This window comes from Pteropus alecto, unplaced genomic scaffold (assembly GCF_000325575.1).
Source record: "Pteropus alecto unplaced genomic scaffold, ASM32557v1 scaffold45, whole genome shotgun sequence".
NCBI lineage: Eukaryota > Metazoa > Chordata > Mammalia > Chiroptera > Pteropodidae > Pteropus > Pteropus alecto.
This window is the reverse complement of record NW_006442491.1, coordinates 19,063,138-19,083,655: the sequence shown is the minus strand read 5'-3', so window position 1 is coordinate 19,083,655 and position 20,518 is coordinate 19,063,138. Positions and strand designations below refer to the sequence as shown.

At 45.2% G+C, this 20,518-nt stretch overlaps 2 protein-coding genes across 2 annotated transcripts in view; one reads left to right on the top strand and one right to left on the bottom strand.

The window, feature by feature from the left end:
* Positions 1-155: 155 nt before the first annotated feature.
* On the top strand, positions 156-6,702 carry PDRG1 (p53 and DNA damage regulated 1). The gene is made up of 5 exons (XM_006921705.3): positions 156-339; positions 1,867-1,942; positions 2,999-3,073; positions 5,051-5,131; positions 5,747-6,702. The coding sequence occupies exons 1-5, from the start codon at positions 253-255 to the stop codon at positions 5,827-5,829; spliced, it is 402 nt and encodes a 133-aa protein (XP_006921767.1). The 5' UTR covers positions 156-252; the 3' UTR covers positions 5,830-6,702.
* A 1,974-nt stretch (positions 6,703-8,676) lies between these two features.
* TTLL9 (tubulin tyrosine ligase like 9) overlaps positions 8,677-20,518 on the bottom strand; it is a 31,969-nt gene continuing 20,127 nt past the window's right edge. The window contains exons 11-15 of the mRNA XM_015596887.2: positions 16,702-16,760; positions 15,651-15,847; positions 14,021-14,134; positions 12,758-12,882; positions 8,677-8,775 (exon numbers count right to left, since the gene is read on the bottom strand). Coding sequence (XP_015452373.1) covers positions 8,699-8,775; positions 12,758-12,882; positions 14,021-14,134; positions 15,651-15,847; positions 16,702-16,760 — 572 coding nt within the window. The 3' untranslated portion in view covers positions 8,677-8,698. The remainder of the gene's footprint in view (positions 8,776-12,757; positions 12,883-14,020; positions 14,135-15,650; positions 15,848-16,701; positions 16,761-20,518) is intronic.

Here is a 20,518-nt window from a genome sequence, read left to right as displayed (position 1 = left end):
AATACATAAAGGGAGGAAGGGAGAGGTTGAGGCCGCACTGCGGACAGCAGGGGAAACTTCAACCCCGCCCCCAAACGAGGCCCCGCCTCTTGCGTTCGGCTGACGCGCATGCATTGGACCCTGCGCACCGCCGTTCATGTTCTAATGCGCATGCGCACCGGAAGCCCGTCTCAGAGCAGCGCCTGCGCAGGCAGAGCTAGAGGGGAACTTGAGGCCGGGTGTCGCCTAGCGGGGTCGGAGCTGGCGGGTACCATGCTGTCACCCGAGGCCGAACGGGTGCTGCGGTACCTGGTAGAAGTGGAGGAGCTCGCCGAGGCGGTGTTAGCGGACAAGCGGCAGGTAGGTGGACCGTCCGCGGCGCTGGGGCCGGGGTTCGGCTGTTGGGGCCTGGTGGCGAGCGCCGTAGGGAAGCGCACGGGGTACGGAATTTGGCTCCAGCACTAATTGGCAGTGAGTTGACTCGGGTTGATGCTCTAACAGCTGTGACCATAGACAGGGCAGTTCTCTCTGCTTGGCACAGCGCCGCGCTGCATCCATTTATACGGCACGTATTAGGTGAGCGCCTGCCCTGTACTAGGCATCCCCTCTCTCTATCCTTCCTCTGCCCCTTACTGTGCTCTCCGGATCCCGATCCATTGCCCCTTGGATCCATTGGGCGCTTAACCTGAACACTTTTTTCAAAATGCAGTTCCTGGGCCCCCTCATTGACCTGGCCTGCACCGTCCCAATCAAGGTTCTGAGGGGAAGAGAGGAATGGAAGAGAGGCCTGAGTTGTTTGATTGCGCAAGGGTGGAGACGCGGGAGGAACATGGGTCCTGGATCATGGAGGGCCTTGTAGACCTGAACAGGAAGTTTAGATCTGGCTCTAATCGAAGTGCCGAGTGTTTGAAGGGATTTCATGGTGGGCAGAGGGACGAGGTCATTGGATTTAGGTTTTAAAAGGATCCCTCTAGCTGCTCCGTGGAGCACAGAATATAAGGGGACAAGGGCCTGGTGGGGGCCATTGCCACAGACTAGGTAAGGGATGGGTCAAAATATATTTTGGAGATGGACTGAGTAGGTATCAATGATGGTTACAGACAGGGGTGAGGGAGTAGGAGGAGTCAAGAAGATGAAGTCATGACTCTTCTCTAGTTAGAATGATTGGCCTGCGGGGTGTTTACTGAGAAGGAGAAGATGTGGGTAAGAGCCTATTAAACACTGCGTCATGGTGTGCTTGGTGATGATAATAGCAGTTTACCAAGTACTTACTGTGTGTCAAGTACTGTACTAATTCATTTTGTTCCTGGCTCAATAACTTATGAGGTATTGATCATATCTTCATTTGTCAGAGAAGCAAATAGGAAGGTGAAATTGCACAGTGCACGGCAGGCAGCAGGATTCAAACCTGGATATTTTGGCTCCAGTGCCACCTTTCTCTAGCACCACATTATACTGCCTCGCTTCCTTGGTAGCTGTTGTGTTGTTACCATCCCAGTGCCCTACCCCCTCCTGATCCAGTCTAGTATTGTTGGGCTTCTCTTGATACTAGTTAAGGATCAGCTGGAAGAACTTGTCCATATGCCCTAAAGCTTGAGAACTAGCATTCCAGTTAATAATACAAAATTACCTGTTTTGTCGGCATTTTCCCCAGCACCTTCTCTCGGGGGGAAGACACCTGCACAAAGCATGGTCTTTAAGGACCTGGAAGCTGAGTAGGAGTAAGAAAGAGATTCACACATCAATCCATTTTAGATTGGACACTGGTAGTAACCCAGGAATGATATCTTATTGTTTCTGTTAGGTTTTAATAGCTTCTGGTCTGTTGGGAGGTGACAGGCTGGGGTAAGAGGTAACTGAGTTCCCTCTTGCCTCTGTGCTTCTCAGATTGTGGACCTGGACACCAAAAGGAATCAGAACCGAGAGGGCCTGAGGGCCCTGCAGAAGGATCTCAGTCTCTCTGGTAAGTCAAGACTTCCTCACTGTAGCCCAGGAGGCCTGTTCAGCTTTCTGTTTAAGGCCTTTGCCTTGTCCTTAATAGAGACCAGGCAGGAGGCCACAGGTTGTGACACAGCCCATGGAGATAGGAGAGAAAATTTTGCAGGTCTGACACAGACTGTGGTTCAGTATTTCAGCTGCTCGCCTTGATGACAGGTCATCAGTGATGGCACTGGAAAACTGGGAGGTGGGGAATAAAAACAGTTCGGTTTCTAAACTTGTGCTCTACAGATGAGTAGAACAACATAAATACATCATTGAAAACAGAAAGCTGAAGAAGGGACTGGATGTGGGATAGGTGTTGTGTTGGAGGAGGGGATAGGAGCTTTTTAGAGGTCAAGTAGCTGTGACAGAGTAAGCAAGGGGGAGGGGCATGTGACAAAGCTGGAAAGATGGGCAGAGGCCAGGCCATAATGAAGGGGAAAAGTTTGAATTTTGTTTAAAGTACATTGGAAAATTTGAAACCTTCCAGTTGCTTCTCATCTCACCAGAGTAAAATCTAGAGTCCTGTAAGACCCCATGTAATCCAGATGCCCTTGAACTCTCCAATATCATCTCTACTCTCCCCCTCACTCATTGACTCCATTCTCACTGGTCTCCTTGCTGTTCCTCTAACACCCCAAGCATGTTACTGATCTTCACTGTTCTTGTTTCCTCTGCCTGGTTCGCTCTTTCCCCAGATGTCTGCAGGGCTCATATCCTCACTTTCTTCTGATCTCTGTCCAGATGTCACATAATCAGTGAGGCTTCCTCAGACCACTTGGTATAAAAAGTCCCTCTTCTATTCTAGAATTCCCCATCTGTCTTACCCTGGTTTATTTTTCTCTACAGTTCTTAGACTTGTCAGGGTCTGACAAATGATATCTTTCCTTGTTTATTCCCCCTCCTCCACTTTAAATTAAGTTCTATGAGAGCAGGAACTTTGTCTTGTTCTTCTGTGTTCTCAGCATCTAAAACAATGACTGGCAGGTAGTAGGTGCTCAAAGATACTTGTTGAAGGAATGACCATTTACCATTTCAGAAGATGTGATGGTTTGCTTCGGGAACATGTTTATCAAGATGCCTCACCCTCAGACAAAGGAAATGATTGAGAAAGGTAAGGCCTTCTGGGCATGGGTCAGGGACACAGCTGCCTCCCCCACCAGCTTCAGTCTAAACACAGAACTGAGAATCAGGCTTTGGACAGCTCGATGAGAAGTGGCTGTGTTAAAGGGTTCAGACTGATGTGCCTCTATTTCATCATCTCTAAGCGGGGTGGTACATCTCTATAGCATAGTTGCGAAGTTGAAAAAAAAACAGTATGTGTGCCTAGCATACTGCTTGTTTATTAGTGAGAAACAAGTTGGACCACAAATAACAGAAAACCCAACAAATTGAGGCTTGAGATAATACAGTCTGTTTTTCTCATGAAAGAGGTTGTATAGAGATCAGCAGTTTGAGGTTGGCACTGCTGCTCAGCCTTGTCACCTTAGTACATCCTCATGGTCATGGTATATCATTGCAGGCCTCATGCCCACATGAAAGACTGGAGGAAAGGCAAAGGGCTTTCTCCATATGCGGCCTTGCTTTCTATTTTGGAATTAAGGTCGTCATCCTCAGGGACTTCTGCTGACATCTCTATGGCCAGAACTAAGTCACATGGCCACCCATAGCTGCAAGGGAGCCTGGAAGAGTGAGCTTTTATTTTTTACATCCCCAGCAAGAGACACTGGGCTAAAAATGGGAGTTTGGAGAGAGTGAACCTCTAGGATCTGCCAAAGCTTTGGTGTTCAACAGATGTTACTAAGTCTCACTAACCACAGTCCTTGAAGCTCTTCGGAGAGGCATCATAAAGACAAAAAGTCAGGTGGCAAGTGGGTCCTTAGCATATTTTCTCTTTCCCACCCTTGAAAATGTAAGGGCCAAGAGGACCACCAAGGTTGTCTCCATCCCTGAAGACAGGTTGTCTCTGTTGAAATCAAAATTTTAGCAAAGGAAACTAGATCAGGTTGGGGGAGAATTTTCCAGCTGCCCTGTTAAACAACATACACTAATATTATGTTTATAAAATTACAAGTTGTCATTGCACTTGGGTAGTGTGCTGGAGGCCACTCAGGCTAAGCTTTCAGAGGGGTCACTTATGTGGGTTCAGAATCTGGTCCTCAGCTCTCTTGGCCCACAAATGTGGTCTTGTCACCAAACTTAGAAGGATTCTGGGACATCATCATCTCTGGTTCTCAGGAATTGACATAGGCTCAACAATCTCATGAGAGACTGGGCTAATTGTTTACGTTGAGTAAACCACTTTAAAACATTGAGTAGAACCATTTCCCCGGCCAGGAGGCTTGGCTGGTCAGGGCTTCTCCCCATCAGAAAGAATGAAAGTGTGGGGAAGACAAACCTGCTAGCATGTCTCCCATGAGCAGGTGAAAATGGAGCAGGTAGAATGGGTTGGGTGGCATTAATCAGTTGTATCATTGAGCTTGTTAGCCTCCACTTCTCATAATGCAGTTTGTCTTCAAGTACCGTCTGTAAGATAACCTTTTCTATTTACTGTGTCTAATTAGGTTAAACTTGAGCATTTGGCTTGCCCGTTGATTGTTTATGTTAAGTTTGTGTGTTACTACAATCATGCTTTTCTAAAAACCCCTCACCTTCATGGACTTGGGTTTGTAAAATCCTTTAGTCACCCATTTTCTAACCATCTTAGGGTAGACTGAGTCTAGGTTCTTCATTTTGTTCTCACATTTGAATTTTCCATAATTTCACTATGGGAGGGTGACCTAAAGTCGTCATGTTGCCTTCCCTATATACTGACCAGCCTAAGATACTTTGCATGATGAAAACAAGTCTGGGGACTGAGAGGGGACTGGTGTGCTTAGTCTGGTTCTGGACTCACTCAGTGGTTGTGAGCAAGTCACATCCTTTTTCTAGATTTTAGTTTTTTTCCTCAATTGGTCTCCAGAGTCCCCTTTTCCTTCCTGAATGCTAAGAGCCTTTGCTCTCAAGGGGAGCTAGAGAGAGGCTGGCATCCCCAACTCCTTTTGGGTCAGTCTGGTATAACCTCATCCTGTTTGCTTATCTCATTTTTCAGATCAGGATCATCTGGATAAAGAAATAGAGAAACTCCGGAAACAACTTAAAGTGAAGGTCAACCGTCTCTTCGAGGCTCAAGGTATTGGCCTGGAGCACAGGAAGGGGGAGGTTTGGAGGGGGACAGAAAACCAGGAGGGGAGAGAACGATCAACATGGACTTGGAAGGGCAGGGGTGAGAAGCGCCCCCAGGTGGGCAATGATGGCTTGAGTGGCACTGAGGCTGTGGGCATTGGGCAGTGGTTGTCTCTAGTTTATGGGGTCTTCTTTCTGTCACAGGTTCTTTTCCAGGTACCAGGATGAGACTGAGGTATCTCACATTATATGCCAGGGCATGGTGTAGGGACCAGGATAGCTCTGACTAAAAGAACTCAGAAGGCCTGAGTCAGGTGGTTGAGATCAGAGCAATTTCTAGGTAAACCTAACCACTCCAGATTGGTCACAGGGCTGGCAGAAATCTGGAGGTCTCTGATAGCAGAGTCATGACTCTCTAGATTCTTGGTAACTCAGGAATGGGTGTCAGTGTACGTTATTCAGTGCATTGCACATTTGAGGCCCTTCCCCTTCAGAACCCAAGGTCAAGAGTTTGGCAGCATGAATGCAGTGTAAGCCCCTTTCTTGGGCCTGACTTCAGGGCCAGTAGGTTGGAAAGCAGGAGGCCTGACTCACCCACTGATAGATTGTTTTCTCCCTATAGGCAAACCAGAGCTGAAGGGTTTTAACCTGAACCCCCTCAACCAGGATGAGCTTAAAGCTCTCAAGATCATCTTGAAAGGATGAAACTCAAGAACCAAGATGGGAGACCTAAGACCAGCATCCACACTGGGGTCATGAAGGACCTAGGACTCTGTAACCTTGAAACCTAAAAGGACAGGATTTACCCTGTAAAGGGACGGGTGTCAGGAATTCAGCCATGACTCCTGTCCGAAGCCTCTTTATCTATAGCACTTGGCTGCTCTGTGATGGTGGGAGGGAACCCTTCACTTGCCAGTGTCTGCTTGGCCTAACCACTGGGGCTAGATGGACACAAGACCCATTGACAGGCCTTGGCAGCCACCAGTGAGTGTGTGGGGGTATGAGAATGACTGCAACAGGCACTTCTCAACAGTGGCCTGCTGTTCAGATGGGCCCTGGGCAAGAAAGAAGGGCGAGGGGAAGAATAGGAGCTTCATTCCAGCATTCCTCTAAGAAAAGGAGAAAGACATTTTCAACAGAATTAGAATAAAAACAGGAGGCTCACAGGTGGTTTCTGAAAAAAGGACAGAATCTTGGTGCTTCATGGTTCACCACAGTCATCTGTGGAGCAGACACACCATTTTCCTCCACTGTCTCCATTTTAGCCTGTGTTTTCTGCTTTCTCCCATATGGAGCAGAGTGGGCACTGCTTATCAATCCGCCGCAGCTGCTTTTTAGTCAGGAAGGCCTTATAGAACCCTGCACCGGAGATGAGTGAGGGGGGCTGCCCCTTAACGTGCTCTGTGCATTCAGGATGCCCCTCCACCACCTCTGAAAGCAGGTCCTGGGGCCAGTGCTGGTTTCAGAGTTCCCGTCTGCCTTCAGTGGTCTCGGGTCCTAATGTAAATGTGCTGTGAGGACAACACAGTGTCTTTCCTGTTCATTGAGGGCTCAATAAATGTTCCCTGAGTGAATGAATAGTACCTTCAAGTCTTTATCACATTCAGACCTTGAGGGCACACCATTCCCTTTAGGATACCACCTATGAAGGGACAGTGGTTCCTCCTTGAAATGATGGGATTAGATGGGCAGTAACAACAAATGGCAAAATGGAGAGGGCACACTGCCATTCCCCTTGCTCCACTCAGCGCCTGCCAATAATTATGTGAGAACACAGGCTGGTATGGCCAAATCTTAAGTTTTCTTCAAGAGGGCTAGAAATTTGGATTTTTAAGTTGGATTTTTTGTTTTTTAAATCTTGCTAATTTAGAAAATTTTTGTAACGGGTATTGGCCAAACAAAATACATAAGTCACATTTGGCTCAGACCTACGATTTTGCATTCTCTTGAGTTTTTTTAGTAGAAATTCCAGTGTTTTTCCCATGATGGCCCTAAGAAGTAGGGAGATGGAATTGGAAACAGTCTGTTCACAGACTAGTTAAAGAACTGATTAGCTCTAGGTAGTGGAATACTACACAGCTATAAACAAGAATAAAGAAACTCTTTGAGCACCAATTTGGAACATGCTCCAAGATTAAGTGAGAAAAGCAAGCAGCAGGCAGGTGTCTAATAAGCTGGTGATTTGTATGTAATCACTAATGTGGTTCCCTTGGAACAGAAACTGCATGGTTGGGGCGAAGAGAATGTTGCTGTTGCATATTTTTAAATATAAATTTTAAAAGTTGGGAGTTGCAGCATTCACTTTGGTGGATACTATCTGGTATGAATGCCCATTTTACAATTTCTGTTTGAACATTGCCCCTACCTGTCTGGCAAGGTGGGTGCTATGTGAAAAAGTCAAACAGATTCTGCTGGAAAGGTGGAACCTATGCTTGAGGCTGTCAGGGCTCGTTTCAGTATCAGGGATGGAGGGAAGTTACCATGCTTGAGGCAGGTCCAGAGCGGCCTGGCTTCCGGCCTTCCAAGGTTAACTGGATTTGCCAGTATTTTCCTTCCAAAAGCCCTTCTCTGGGCAGTCAGATTCTGCTATCTGCAGCCAACAGAACTGTCCTGAAGCAGAGAGTGGTAGAGGGAATTGCCTGGGGTCCCATGCGAGGTCTCCCATAGAGTAGTTAGCCCACCAGACCACCCCTATTAAACCAAGAGGTGGCATGGGAATGTAGGAATGAAAAGGAGACATTTTTTACTTGAGCCCAACTCCCTAAGCCATCTCCTTGTGTGCCAGCCCAAGGCTTTCCGGTTTAAAAAGCTCAGCTCCCAACCTGAGCAGGAAGACCCAGAAAGGCACCGAGATCACCCAGCTGATTTAAAGTACACCTTTGCAGGGACCGTCACTAAGCAGTTCTACCTTCCTGATCCTTCCATTGTCCATCTGAGAAATGGGGATGCTCTGGCATACTGGTTTTCAGATGATCAGGAGAGCTCTACAGCTTCCCCTGACATGCAACGTCAGGGTATTACAAAGAGGGGAAGATGTACTTAGGGTTCGGTCCTCCATAACCCCAATAAACAATCTCATTGCTTGCTTTGCAAGCACAGCTTAAGACAAGTTCCCCAGCCCCCGAGCTCTTGTTCCTTGAGGATCCTTTCAGCACTGACCTCTTGGGTGACATCAATGGGTCAAAGTCAGGAGGATGTGGCTGCAGCTGACAGCATTCCCTGAGCGAGGCCCGGTGCCCAGTGACTGAGTAAGGGCTGTGCTCATTTATTAGACGTGATCTCTCTGGTGTAGCAGAACTTACTGCACTTATTCTCTTTGGGCCTGATCACCAAGCCAATCTGTTAAGATTAAAACCTATTCAGTCCTAGGAGACCTAGCTGTCTCCTGGTGCAAATACCCAGGGGTGGGGTGTGGGAATCCAGGGGGCGGGGCCCAAGCAGCAAGCAGTAGATGTGGCTCAGCCAGAGGGAGGGAGGAGAGTGATCTGAGGTGCTGCTGTGCTGGAAATGGAGTGAGGAGAGGACTGGCTGGCATGGCACCTTCCAGAGTCGCTTTCCTCCCAGCGGCTGGGGATTAGCCGGAAGCTTTCTTCTGGCCTTGAAGGGAGTGGAACAGCTGCCTCAGCTGTATTTTTCGATCATTGATGCAACCTGGAAGGGAAGTGGAGTTGGCTGGGATGGTGGCCTGTCCTTAGGAGAGGGGGTAGGGGTGGGGAGTGGAGTGGCCCGTACTTCCACTCTCTGGGAGCAGGAGGGAATAGCGGGAGCCATGCAACCATGGGGGGGCCTATGGTTTGCATCTTGACTCCACTCCTGAATTGCCGTGGCCCTTAAGCAGGTCATTCTCCTATTTAAGCATCAGTTTTCTCATCTGTAAACCAGGATACCTGCTTCATGGGATAAGTGTAAGGATCATCAAAAGACGGTAACATTCATTTGGGACTTAGCTCAGGTACTAAATGTCGCTTAACTTGTTGAGCACTTGCCAGAATGATATGTAGAAGAGAAAACAGGTTCAGAGAGGTGAAGTAATTTGCTCTAAAACACACAGTAAGTAGGAGAACTGGGGCTTGAACCCAGGTCATCTAGCTCCAGAGGTCAAGCTCTTAACTACTGCCCCACACTGCCTGCCTTCTGGGCTTTGCTCAGTGAAAATGCATTTATAGCTATCACAGTGCCTGGTACCTAATAGTTTAAATGTTAGCTTTCTTCCCTTAGTCAACCCCATGTGTCAGGCACAATCAGCTAAGAGATGAATCTTCCCCACAAGTGGCCCCCAATGAAAGTGTGTTCCAGGCAGTCCATGCTGAGAGGCTGATGTGAGCTTCCGAGACACCTCCCCCAGCATGTTCATGGTGTCACCCACTTCCTATTTGCTTTCAGAGCTGATCCTGAAGGCATTTCCATTGGTCATTTAATCTTCTGCCAGGCACATTAATGGCACTCTCAAATGCTGGTTGAATGAATCCACAACTACTGACCAGGAGGTGCTGGCCAACTTTCTTAGAACCTCAAAGACTGTCCCTGCCTCCTGGGCACTCACAGGTCATCAAGGCTTCACTGAACTGACAGCCTACTATCTGCAGCCCCAGGATTTTCCGAAGTGAGTTCCATGGAACCCTAGCTTTGTAATTGGCCCATTCATAACTCCCAAATCTTTGTGTTTAACGCAAAACTCTTCTTGAAGTTCTAGACTCCTTTCCGAGTTACTTGCTGATCTTTTCACCAGGAGATCCCTCAACATATCCCTAAATCATCTTATCAATACTCTTCCCATTCCCAACCTGCTCCTCTTGTATTCACCACCATCTTCTCAGACACTCCATTGGAGACTTGGGGATTACTCTAGAGACTTCTGAATCAGTGGTTCTTAACCTAGGCTATGCTGGAGAGTCATCTGGGAGCTTTAAAAAAAGACCAATGCCCAGACCAACCATATCTTTATCTCCAGCAGGCATTAGTCTTTTTTAAAGCTCCTGTGCACTTCCAATATGCAGCCAAGGTGGAGAACCACTGTTCTGAATCTTTACTACTCAAATAGGGTCCAGGAACCAGAGGCATTGGTATCTGAGGTGGATTGTCAGCAGAGAGCTGCAACAATTTCTCTCATTCCTACATGTACACCTCTCTGTAGGGATATGTTGAGGGATCTCCTGGTGAAAAGATCAGCAAGTAACTCAGAAAGGAGTCTAGAATTCAAGGTGACTTTGTCGCCCTACTCACCAAGAGGTGGGCTCTATTTCCTCACACCATGAATCTGGGCTGAACTAGCTTAAACTAATGGATTGTGGCAGAATGACACTGTGGGACTTCTAAGCCTAGCTCAAGAAGCTTTACTATGTCTTCTCTCACCTTCTTGGAATCCTGAGACTACCATGGGAAGAAGTCCAGACAGCACTGCTGGAGAACAAATGGCCACCTGAAAGAGGCCCAGCTGACAGTATCAACCACCACACGTGGGAATAGGCTATCTTAGGCCATCAAGCCTTATTAAATCTGCCAAGTGCCTGCAGCCCTAAGAGTGATCCTAGGTGACACCTGAAGAATGAATAGCAAATAAAATAGTTGTTGTGAGCTGTGAGGTTTGGGGAAGATTTGTTTCACAGTAATAGTAACTAATAGAGCATCACCTGGGAGCTTGTTAGATATGCAGAATCTTAGGCCCCATCCAGACCTACTGAATCTGCATTTAAACAATACTTCCACGTGATTGTATGCACAGCTTGAGAGCACTGTATAGTCATCCTCCAACAACACAGTGTGGCAGACACTAGGAATCTGCTGTGGAAAAGCCATTCACAAACCTCCTCACTTTTGCCTTTCTCAAGACAAACTATCTGACACCCCAGGCTTCCTTGAAGCTGGGGTGCCTATGTGACCCAGTTCTGGTAGGTAAGATATCAACAGAAATCCCTGAGAGAGCTTCCCTTTTGGAATAAAGAGTCAAAGCTTGAAGGAAAGGTTTTGGCACTAGGGCCTTCCTATTTCCTCCTGCCTGGGACAAAGACATAGTGTCTGGAGTTAGAGCAGCTATCTTGCAACCACGAGGCAACAAGCATGAGCACCACAGCAACCTGCTGAGTGGTGAAGCAGAAAAGAGGAAAGAGCTGGGTTCTTGGGGGCCTCATGCAGCCATTGTGTCAGCCTCGTACAGTCAACCCTAAGACTTCCTGTAGCTCAAGACAAGTCAGTACCTCTCTGTGCAAGTAGTTGGCTTTTTAATTGCTTGCAGCCAAACCCAATCCTAAATCATACCAAACCCTTAAGTTTTAAAACTTTATCAAAAAAGAAGATGCCACAAACAAAATTTAAAAAGCAAATTACAAACTCAGGAAAATGTTTACAGTAAGTTTGACAGAGGGGTAATATCCTCAACATGTTACTATCCAAGGCCTTTATACATTTAGGAAAATGTAAACAACCCATTAAAAAATAGATAGAGTATGGCTTACAAAAGAAGATATGCAAATTTAAAAATCTGAAACCTCACCAGTAATCAATGGAATGCGTAAATTGGCAAAGTTTTTTGTTTGTTTGTTTGTTTAAATTCAGAGCTGGCAAATTCATGTACTTTTCTAGAAAGCGATTTGACTGTAATAAGTCCATCCCTTTGACCCAGGAATTCTACTTCTAAAGATCTGTCCTAAAGAAACAGCCAGATTTTTAATTGAGCTTTATGTGAAAGGAAGTTCATCATGGCATTATTTATAAAAGTAAAGAATTGAAATCATGCCAAGTGCTCAATTATAAGAAATTGGTTTAGCAAATTTGGCATCTATACAAGCTAGACTATTTTGTAGCCATATGGTAATTTTATCTTTAATTGCATGAAGGGACAGGAGAGCTGAGCAGTCAGGCATTCAGGTTTTGGAGTCAGACAGATTGGAGTTCAAGGCCCGGCTCACCACTTACAACTGAGACCTTAAGCAAGTTGTATAACATCTGGAGACCATTTCTTCATCTGTAAAATGATAATAAAAGCCTAAAATGAAATTAGATAACGTATGTAAATATTTAGTCTGGACCTGGCCAAAAAGTGTTTCCAAAAGGGAGGCTCATATTAATGTTGAATAATATGGAAAATGTTACGTGGAAAAGTGGGACTCAAAACTCCAGCCCAATGCCAATTTTGAAAAAGAAAAAGTATGAATATATGCATTTTTGAAAAACTGGAAGGAAATACACCAGATTGTTAAAGATAGTTATGTCTGGATGTTTTTTAATTTTCTTCTTAAGTTTTCAAATACTCTACAATAAGTGTGAATAATTTTTATAACCAGAGAAACTTTTTATTTTTTTAAATACCAAGTTTAAAGTCAAGTCCTGAAGTCCTTAGTTTCTCTTAACATATTGTGCAGGGTTTTTTTTCCTAAGCCTTTTGAAATCCATTTCCTGATTAGTATCTCTCAGATGTGCCAGGTAGTATTTTAGGCACATACTGAGATAGAAAGTATTTAATCTCCATTTTACAGATGAAGAACAGAGAGGTTAAGTCCTTTGCCGAAGGTCACACAGCTGGTAAGTTGTAGATCAAATTAAAACAGTTTAACCACTGTGCCAAGCTGCCTCCAAGACTACCTGGCACCTCCCATGACACATCCCTGGTACCCCCTCCCCACCTGGCCCCACATACCAAGGTGTGTGTTGGTCACAAAGCTCCCCATCCCCGACAGGTCGGGCGTCCCCTCTTCTCTGCTGACAGGGCCATCATTCCACATGAGGTCAAAGCCTCCCACTCGCTTCTCCCTTCCAGTGAGTCTGGACAGGCAGGAGACATAAAGGATTAATGAAGGTGCATCTGGTGGGGTCTGAGGACCGAAGCCAGGTTCCTGATTCACCCTGTACTCTACTGGTTCCCACACTGTCAAAATGCCTTCTTTTGTCCATCCATTCATTGGCTGTTTCTCAGGTTCTCACACAGGTCTCAGAGGGGTTGTCCCCATTTTTGTCCCTAAGCTCCCACACTTGCCCTTGGTAACGTACACCTATTTGTGCATTCTGGTTTAAAGTCTGCTGTATGTTCCTCTCCAGAACATAAACTCCATGAAAACAGAGACTGGATCTATCCTGTCCTTTACTGTGTCCCCAGGGCCTGGCACACAGCAGAGCCTCAAATATTTGTTGAATGAATAAGTGATGGTAGACATAGTGGACACTTGAGTTTCTGCCTACTCAGCATCCATTTCACCTTCTTTCAGCCGAAGAGTACCTTAGTTTTTCCTTTGAGAACCATTCCTTCCTCTCTTACTCATATGGCTCAGGTGGGGTTAACCTCACCCCCTGAGTGGTGGGCATAAGACTTAGGCCTGGCCAATCAGAAGCACAATGATTGGTTAATAGATGGGCATGTGATCCAATCCCCACCAATGAGCAATGACAGTCAGCCTTCAAACTCTTGCTGGAATAACAGAAAAAGCTAATATAGCAGAAAAAGATGAGGCGGGGGGAAGAGATAGGAGAAGGAGAGGGAGAGGGAGAGGGAGAAGACAGATCAACCAACATTGACTGAGCACCTGGATTCAGCCATTCCTGAAGTTAGACTCTGGATTTTTCCATTATATACAAATTATTATAACAATATATAGTCTCTTATTGAGCGCTTACAGTAGCAAGACACTTGACAATAAATTACCTTGGTAGATTAATCTAACAGATGTGAGAGGTAGGTATGACATTTCCAATTTTACAGAAGAGGAAACTGAGGCTCAGAGAGGTGAAGCAACTGGTCCAGGGTCCCAAAGTCAGGAACTGTCAAGGAAATCTTGCTGGACCGAATCCAGAAAATAGTGGGACAGGCCCAAGTCGTCTCTGAGGGCTGCTCAAGTCCCAAGGTTCTGAGTTCTTCCTTGGGGGGAGCTCTGACTGTCATGTACAAGGGTACATGAGCAACTCTCACCTGGCCTCCATGTCCACGATGTGCAGGGTGTCTTCCAGGAGGCAGGTCTTGAGCTCGTAGTCCTCCTGGCTACTGGCTGTCAGCGACGGGGATGCATTGACCTCCAAGAGCCATCTGGGAAGGAAGGGAAATGGGGAGCTTTAAGGTTGCCTGGTCCCTGGAACTCATGGAATTTCACTGAGAGGCTAAATGGGGTGCCTGGGCCCCACCCTCAATGCGACCAGAGTCCACTTTTCCATTAGGAGAAAGATTTCAGTGGTTAAAAAATTTTAAAACAATTGCCACAAACTTGAGACCCCCACAGGGGCCAGGAGGTAACTTTAATGAGGAAAGCTGGTGTGCTTAGAATGATTTCAGTGCCCTTACGCTCTATTATTGCTTTTCCTTCTTCCAGTAATGCTGTGAGGAAAAGAAAGCCTTCCCTTCCCTACTGAAAGTTTACCCACCTGCCCTGTCAGGAGCTGGGGAGTAGAGGGGAGGGGCAGAGACTGTGGTGAACAGGAAAGAACATTCCATCATCTAAAGGGGTGGCTATGGCCAGCTCTGGGAAAGTGTCGCCCTATGGGAGTGTGAACCCAGAATTTTGAGATTGTCTGAGTTTTCCAGAAAAGCCAAAATTCCAGATTTTTGTGTAAACATCTCTCAGTTTTTAGAGATTGTCAATGAATTTAAATGAAAACCAAACAAGCAAAAAACATTCTGAAGGCCAAACTCAAAGTGTCTGCAGGCCGAAGCAGCCCGAGGGCCTCCAGCTTGCAACCTCTTGCTTTATGCAACCTGGTCATTTATGGACAGGAATGTGGGGCAGAGAGGGAAGGGCTCACCTAGCAGGACAGTGGAAGACTGGGGCCCTACTTTCCACTCTCGGCTGCCTCCTCCCAAACTTGTTTCCACCATCAGTGTCCACTCTAATGCCCAAGGCCACATCTTGTCCCAGGGACAAAGGAGACAGACCCACTGCTGCCAGGACTGTTTCTCATTAATACGGGCCCAATTTAGGTCTCGCTCTACAACTCCTCTCCTGGCTCAGAAAGCCCCTCAACACCAAACCGTGACTATGGGGAGGGGCTGGGTCCAGGAGCTGCAGTGCTGGTGGGGAGCAACTCAGCCCAGGGACTATGACCCTGGGCCTGGCTCTGCCCTTGACCTATTGTGTGACCTCAAACTCCCAGAACAACCCCACTGGGCTACCTTGTACTATGTATCATGTGAGGGCCATTGCTGTGGTCCCTGCCATCTGAGGCTTATTCTACTTGTCAGCTCACCTTCCTCATGGGCCCTGTAGGAGTGCACTAAATTCCTGGCAGGGGTCAACACGGTGATAATACTCTCTTACATGGCACTTTGCATCCCCAAAGCCCCGGGGCTTACAGAGGAGATGTTCTTGCCTGGTACCAGGGTGGGATCCCTCACTCAGCAGTTATTCAGGAAAGGCCTCTTAGTGCTAGGCACAGGGCTCAGTGCTCAGACAACGCCTCATTCATTCCTCTTAACAATGACCACTTCACAGACAGGCAAACTGAGGCACTGAAGAAGGAAGCAGCAGAGCTGAGCTTGAACCCTGGTAGTCTGAGTGCAGAGCGTGTAAAATGTCCCCCTGGCTCTCCAGGCTGCCTGCCCACCCACTTACGGCTTGAGGTCCTGGTCTATGAGGATGTCGTAGCCATACAGCTCGAAGCAATGCTTGTCACTGATGATCACCTTCTGCACGCTCTGCAGGCTCCTGATGAAGATGTTGTCCATGTCACTGAAGAGTGTCTCCACTGCCTCGGGCCCGTGCTTGGACGCCAGGTACTGTCGGAAGCGCTGGAGCATCCACTTGCAGCCCTGGGGCCCGAGCACCCAGGTTGGGAGAGGGAGCCTCAGTTAACCGGGAGCCGGCTGTGGGGGCCCTCCAACAGTCACCATCAGCGTGGCTCTCAGGCTTGGACAAGAGGCCTGGCCCTGAGTCCTGTGGTCAGGAGAACCCCAAGTGTACCTCTCCTTGTAGGGTAAAGATTCTATATGCCCAAATGGATGTGCCTACCCAGAGCCTGTCTCTCTAGAGCACACCCTGGGTAGCCAAGACCCCAGAAGTTCCTGCCCAAATTCCCTGCACAGGCCTCTTCCGTGGGCCTGCTTCCCTGGGGACAGACTGCACTGACCACGTGTGTACCCCAAGGCCCAAGGGGTGACCAACAGGCTGCTGTTTGTGGTGGGGGTGGTGGGGAATTCAGGAGGTCCCCACTGTGTGTGATGGAGCTGGGTGTGAAGAGAGTAGGTATGGGTTGGGGACCAGCATTTCTGTTCTGGAATGTCGGAGTTCCAAATTTGAACCTGGCCTTGCAGATTACTAGATGATAGATAGGTGGATGGTTGGACGGACGGACAGATGGACAGACAGATAGATAGATAGATGATAGATGGGCAGGTAAAGCATATCTGTGAAGGCAGGAGGATGGAACACATTTTGTCAAAGGGTGTGTTGGTTTAATTTGTAGCTTTTACATATCTAGACATGTAATGCACAGGCCTCCATTTGTGCTCTTGCCCTGGGCCCTGCAAATGGGAAGGATGGACCTGACCTTGTCGGTGAACTAGGAGTCCAAGACAGGACTGTCCTGGGCTCCTCAGCACTCTACCTCCCCACCCTAGCCAGTCCCAGAGACTACACCTGGAGGGCAGAAGCCAAACTTTCTCACCTTCTTTGGGTGGTAGTCCGGGGACGTCTTTTGCACTGCAACATTGGTGAGGTGAACATCTGGCAGAGGATGACTGTCAAGGACCAGCGTGGGAAAGAAGGGGAAGCCCTGCTCCACGTAGTCCCTATGGACCAAACTAAGGCCCTTGCTTGGGAATTGATGGGGAAGGCTATGAAACAGTCCAGAGGTCATGTGCATGGGCTTTGGAATCAGATGGGTCTGAGTTCAAATCCTGCCTTCATGTTTACTGGCTGTGGGCACCTGAGCTAGTCACTTAACCTCCCTGGCCTATTTCCCAGCCTATTAAATGGGGGTACATAGTAGCATACTGTCCTCACAGGGTTATTTGCAAGATCAGATAAGATACTATATAGAAGTGCCTCTTATAGTGCCTGGCATAGCTGATACTATATTAAGATTTTTCAGCTCAAGAGGAGAGAACACTCTCTAACAAAGAGAGAGACTAAATGTAGAACAGCCACCTCAGGACATTCTGGGCTCTCTGTCACTAGAGGGGTTCAGGCTGGGTGGCCACATAATAGGAATACTGGAGAAGTGATCCAGTTTAGGGCGGGGTCAAGACTGGTCAGCTGACCTCAGAGTCTCCCCTCTGCACAGATGGACCTGAAATCAGGTTCCAATGGACCAAACAGCCAAGTAGCAAAGAGTAAGCAAACAACCTGAACTAATCCATAGAAAAGTTGAACTGATTAGTTGTGAAATCTTTCAGGGGAAACAATTTTCTGAGCTTAGAAATGATAGTAGCAATCACAAGGAAATCAGTGGACAGAGTCGACTATGTCAAAATAACAATAATGAGATACCAAGGCAAAAATGAAAGGCAAACATGACCGGAGAGAAGATTTGTGGACGTGGTTCCACAGTATAACAGTTAGCACATCCGCTTTATATGCAGAAAGTCCTGGGTTCACATCCCAGTGGAGCCACAGTCCATGGTCTACAGCCATGTCACCCTGAACAAGCCCAATGTCTGGTCTCAGAAGCTAAGCAGGGTTGGGCCTGGTTAGTATTTGGATGAAAGACCACCTAGGAAGACCAGGTGCTGTAGGCATAAATAATAATAAAAAAAAAATTTAAAAAAGAGAAAAGATTTGTAGCAAATATGACAGGCTGAAGTTTTTGTCACATGAAAATCCCACATAAATTGTTAACAATGAAATTTTATCATCCTAATAGATAATGGATATGAAAACATAAAAGAGAAAATATAACTGGTAAAAGACCCTTTGGGAAAATGTCCAAAGTTTCTAGTAATAAAAGATGAAATATACAATTTTAAAGGAATGCAAACGGGAACAAAATGCTAATTGGAAGAGATGGAAATTCTAAGGCAAAACCCTGCTTCCCACATCAAGTCAGTTACATTTTTAAAAACTTTTTATCTGGAAAATCTCAAAATCCACAGAAGAGTTACAAGAATAATATAGTGACTACCCATATATGCTTCACCTGGATGTGCCAATTGTTTCAGAAATGACTTTAAAAAATGACTGCCCCCAGTACTGGGGAGTGGGGATAAAATGAATCCTGTCAGTGAGAGGGTAAAAATGCCAAGAGATCTTCTGGAAAACAATCTGGCCACACACCCTTGACCCAGTATTCGTGTGACATCATCCAAAAGAAAAATTTTAATATAGTACAGTATTTATGAAAAAATATTTCTTTGCAGCATTGTATGTCATACTAGGAAGAAACTGAATATTTCCCAAATGCCTGCAGCATGGAGGATTAGTAAACCAATAAATTTACCCAGTGGAATATTTTGTAACTGATAAAAAATGTCTACAAGGAAAATAGTGATATAATATTTAGTGAAAAAAAAGGTTATATTTATACAGTGGGATCACTTGTATATAAAAGTCAAACAATAACAGAAAACTGTACAAATGAACCTGGGAGGAGTACATCAACATAGTAAGTAGTTTTCTCTAGAAATTTTGACTAAACAAGGTTTTTCTTTTTTTTCCTTTTTATACATTTCTGCATTTTCTGATTTGTCTTTAAAAAGCCATAATACTTTTATTATGAAAGCTATGTCCTTTAAATGTTTTATTAATTTTATTATTTAAAGTAATGCATATCGGTTATAAAAACAATTCATAATATAGGAAAATGGGTAAAGTTGAAAATAAATGTTTCCTGACCTGATTCGAATCCTCTGCTGTTTCAGAGTTAATAGATTAGTGAACATCTTTCATACCTTCTTCTAAACAGAAACATACCTCCTTAAAAACAAAAATGGGATTACAAACACATCAATTCTCTACTTACATGTTGTTTTTCATTTAATAGTCTATCTTAGATTCCTTTCTGTGACATGTCAATCAACATCATTGTATTTTACAGTTGCACAATCTCATGGAGATGCTTTATCATTCATCTCACCATCCCTGAAGGGTGGTTTAAATTATTTCTACTTGTTTACTATTACGGTGTTAAGGTGAATATTTTTGTGTTTTGCGTGTGCGTGTATGTATATATATTTGAATAATTCTATGTAAAGTATATATATGTAAATATATATTTACTATCAGGTTTAAAATGCCATATTATTTTGTGATCCAAAATTGCTTTATTATTTTAAAAGTTGGTGTGTACCATCTAAAGCAAATATGGCAAAACGTTAATATCTGTTAAATTTGGATGGTAGATGTATGGATTTCTGTTAAAGTCTTTTCTGCAGTTTTCTACTTATTTTAAATCTTTCAATATTAAAAATTAAAAACAATTAAAAGAAGGGGTAGAAAATTACATGCATTCACTCACTGTGAAAACAATAAAGCCTCATTAACTAGAAACTAGCACTGGGCCTCTGTTTAATGAGGCCCCATGATGCCCAGAGATCTGCAAACACTCTGAAATGAGGGAAGGGAGACCACTGTGTGTCCTGAGTAGTCATTCTGGGCTCAGCACTGTTGTAAATGCTTTACCTATATCATTTAATTTTAATAAGAAATGAGATGGCAAACAAAAACAAAACTAAAATAAATTTGATGACTTGCATTTGATAAATGCTTGTTAGAATTACAAAATAAAACAAACACACTGGAAATGTTGAAGTTGCCAAAATAGAAAAATACAAATTATGAAAAATTCCCAGGAGGACCTGCTCCCATTCTAACACACAGGCAAGGCAAATGCATGACCTTGGACAGACGCTTAACTGCATGATGAAATTAAGGCAGAGAGCTGTGAATTAGCTAAAGGCATTAGCTGGATTGCCCAAGCCAGAAGTTTGGCAGCCTCACTTTCCATTTCCATCTTTCGCATATGCAGGTAATCTAGTCCTGCACATCTATTTCTGATATTTTTCTGGGTTGTTTGCTCCTTTCCTTCTGATGCTCAGGTCAAAAATCTTAAAAACATTTTTTGATGTTGATATTTTAACCAGATAATACATTTACATAGTTCAAAAGTCAGAGGGTATAAAAACGTATATAAGGAAATATTTCCTTCCCGCCCCTGGCCCCACCCACCCATTTCTCCTCCCAAAGGCAACTTCTGATTCCAGTTTCTTATACATCCTTTCAGAGATGTCTATGCACAGATAAAAATATAGAGAGAGATATCATTTTTTAACATGAATGGGCACATACTTTTCACAGAGTTCTATACTTTATTTTTTCTCCCCATTAACAATACTTCATGGAGATGATTCATATCAGTGCATAAAGCTCTCCCCCATTCCTTTTTTAACAGATACATAGTATTCCACTGATAAATGAGTCATTCATTTAGTTGTTTTCTTTTTCTTTTTTTGCTCTTACAAACAAGGCTGTGCAGTGAATAACCTCCC

Bases quoted from the DNA above. Each gene is read 5' to 3' on its own strand.
- PDRG1 (XM_006921705.3), top strand. From the start codon at position 253: ATGCTGTCACCCGAGGCCGAACGGGTGCTGCGGTACCTGGTAGAAGTG. The intron at 340-1,866 runs GTAGGTGGACCG...TGTGCTTCTCAG, and splicing joins TGTTAGCGGACAAGCGGCAG to ATTGTGGACCTGGACACCAA. The intron at 5,132-5,746 runs GTATTGGCCTGG...TTCTCCCTATAG, and splicing joins CCGTCTCTTCGAGGCTCAAG to GCAAACCAGAGCTGAAGGGT.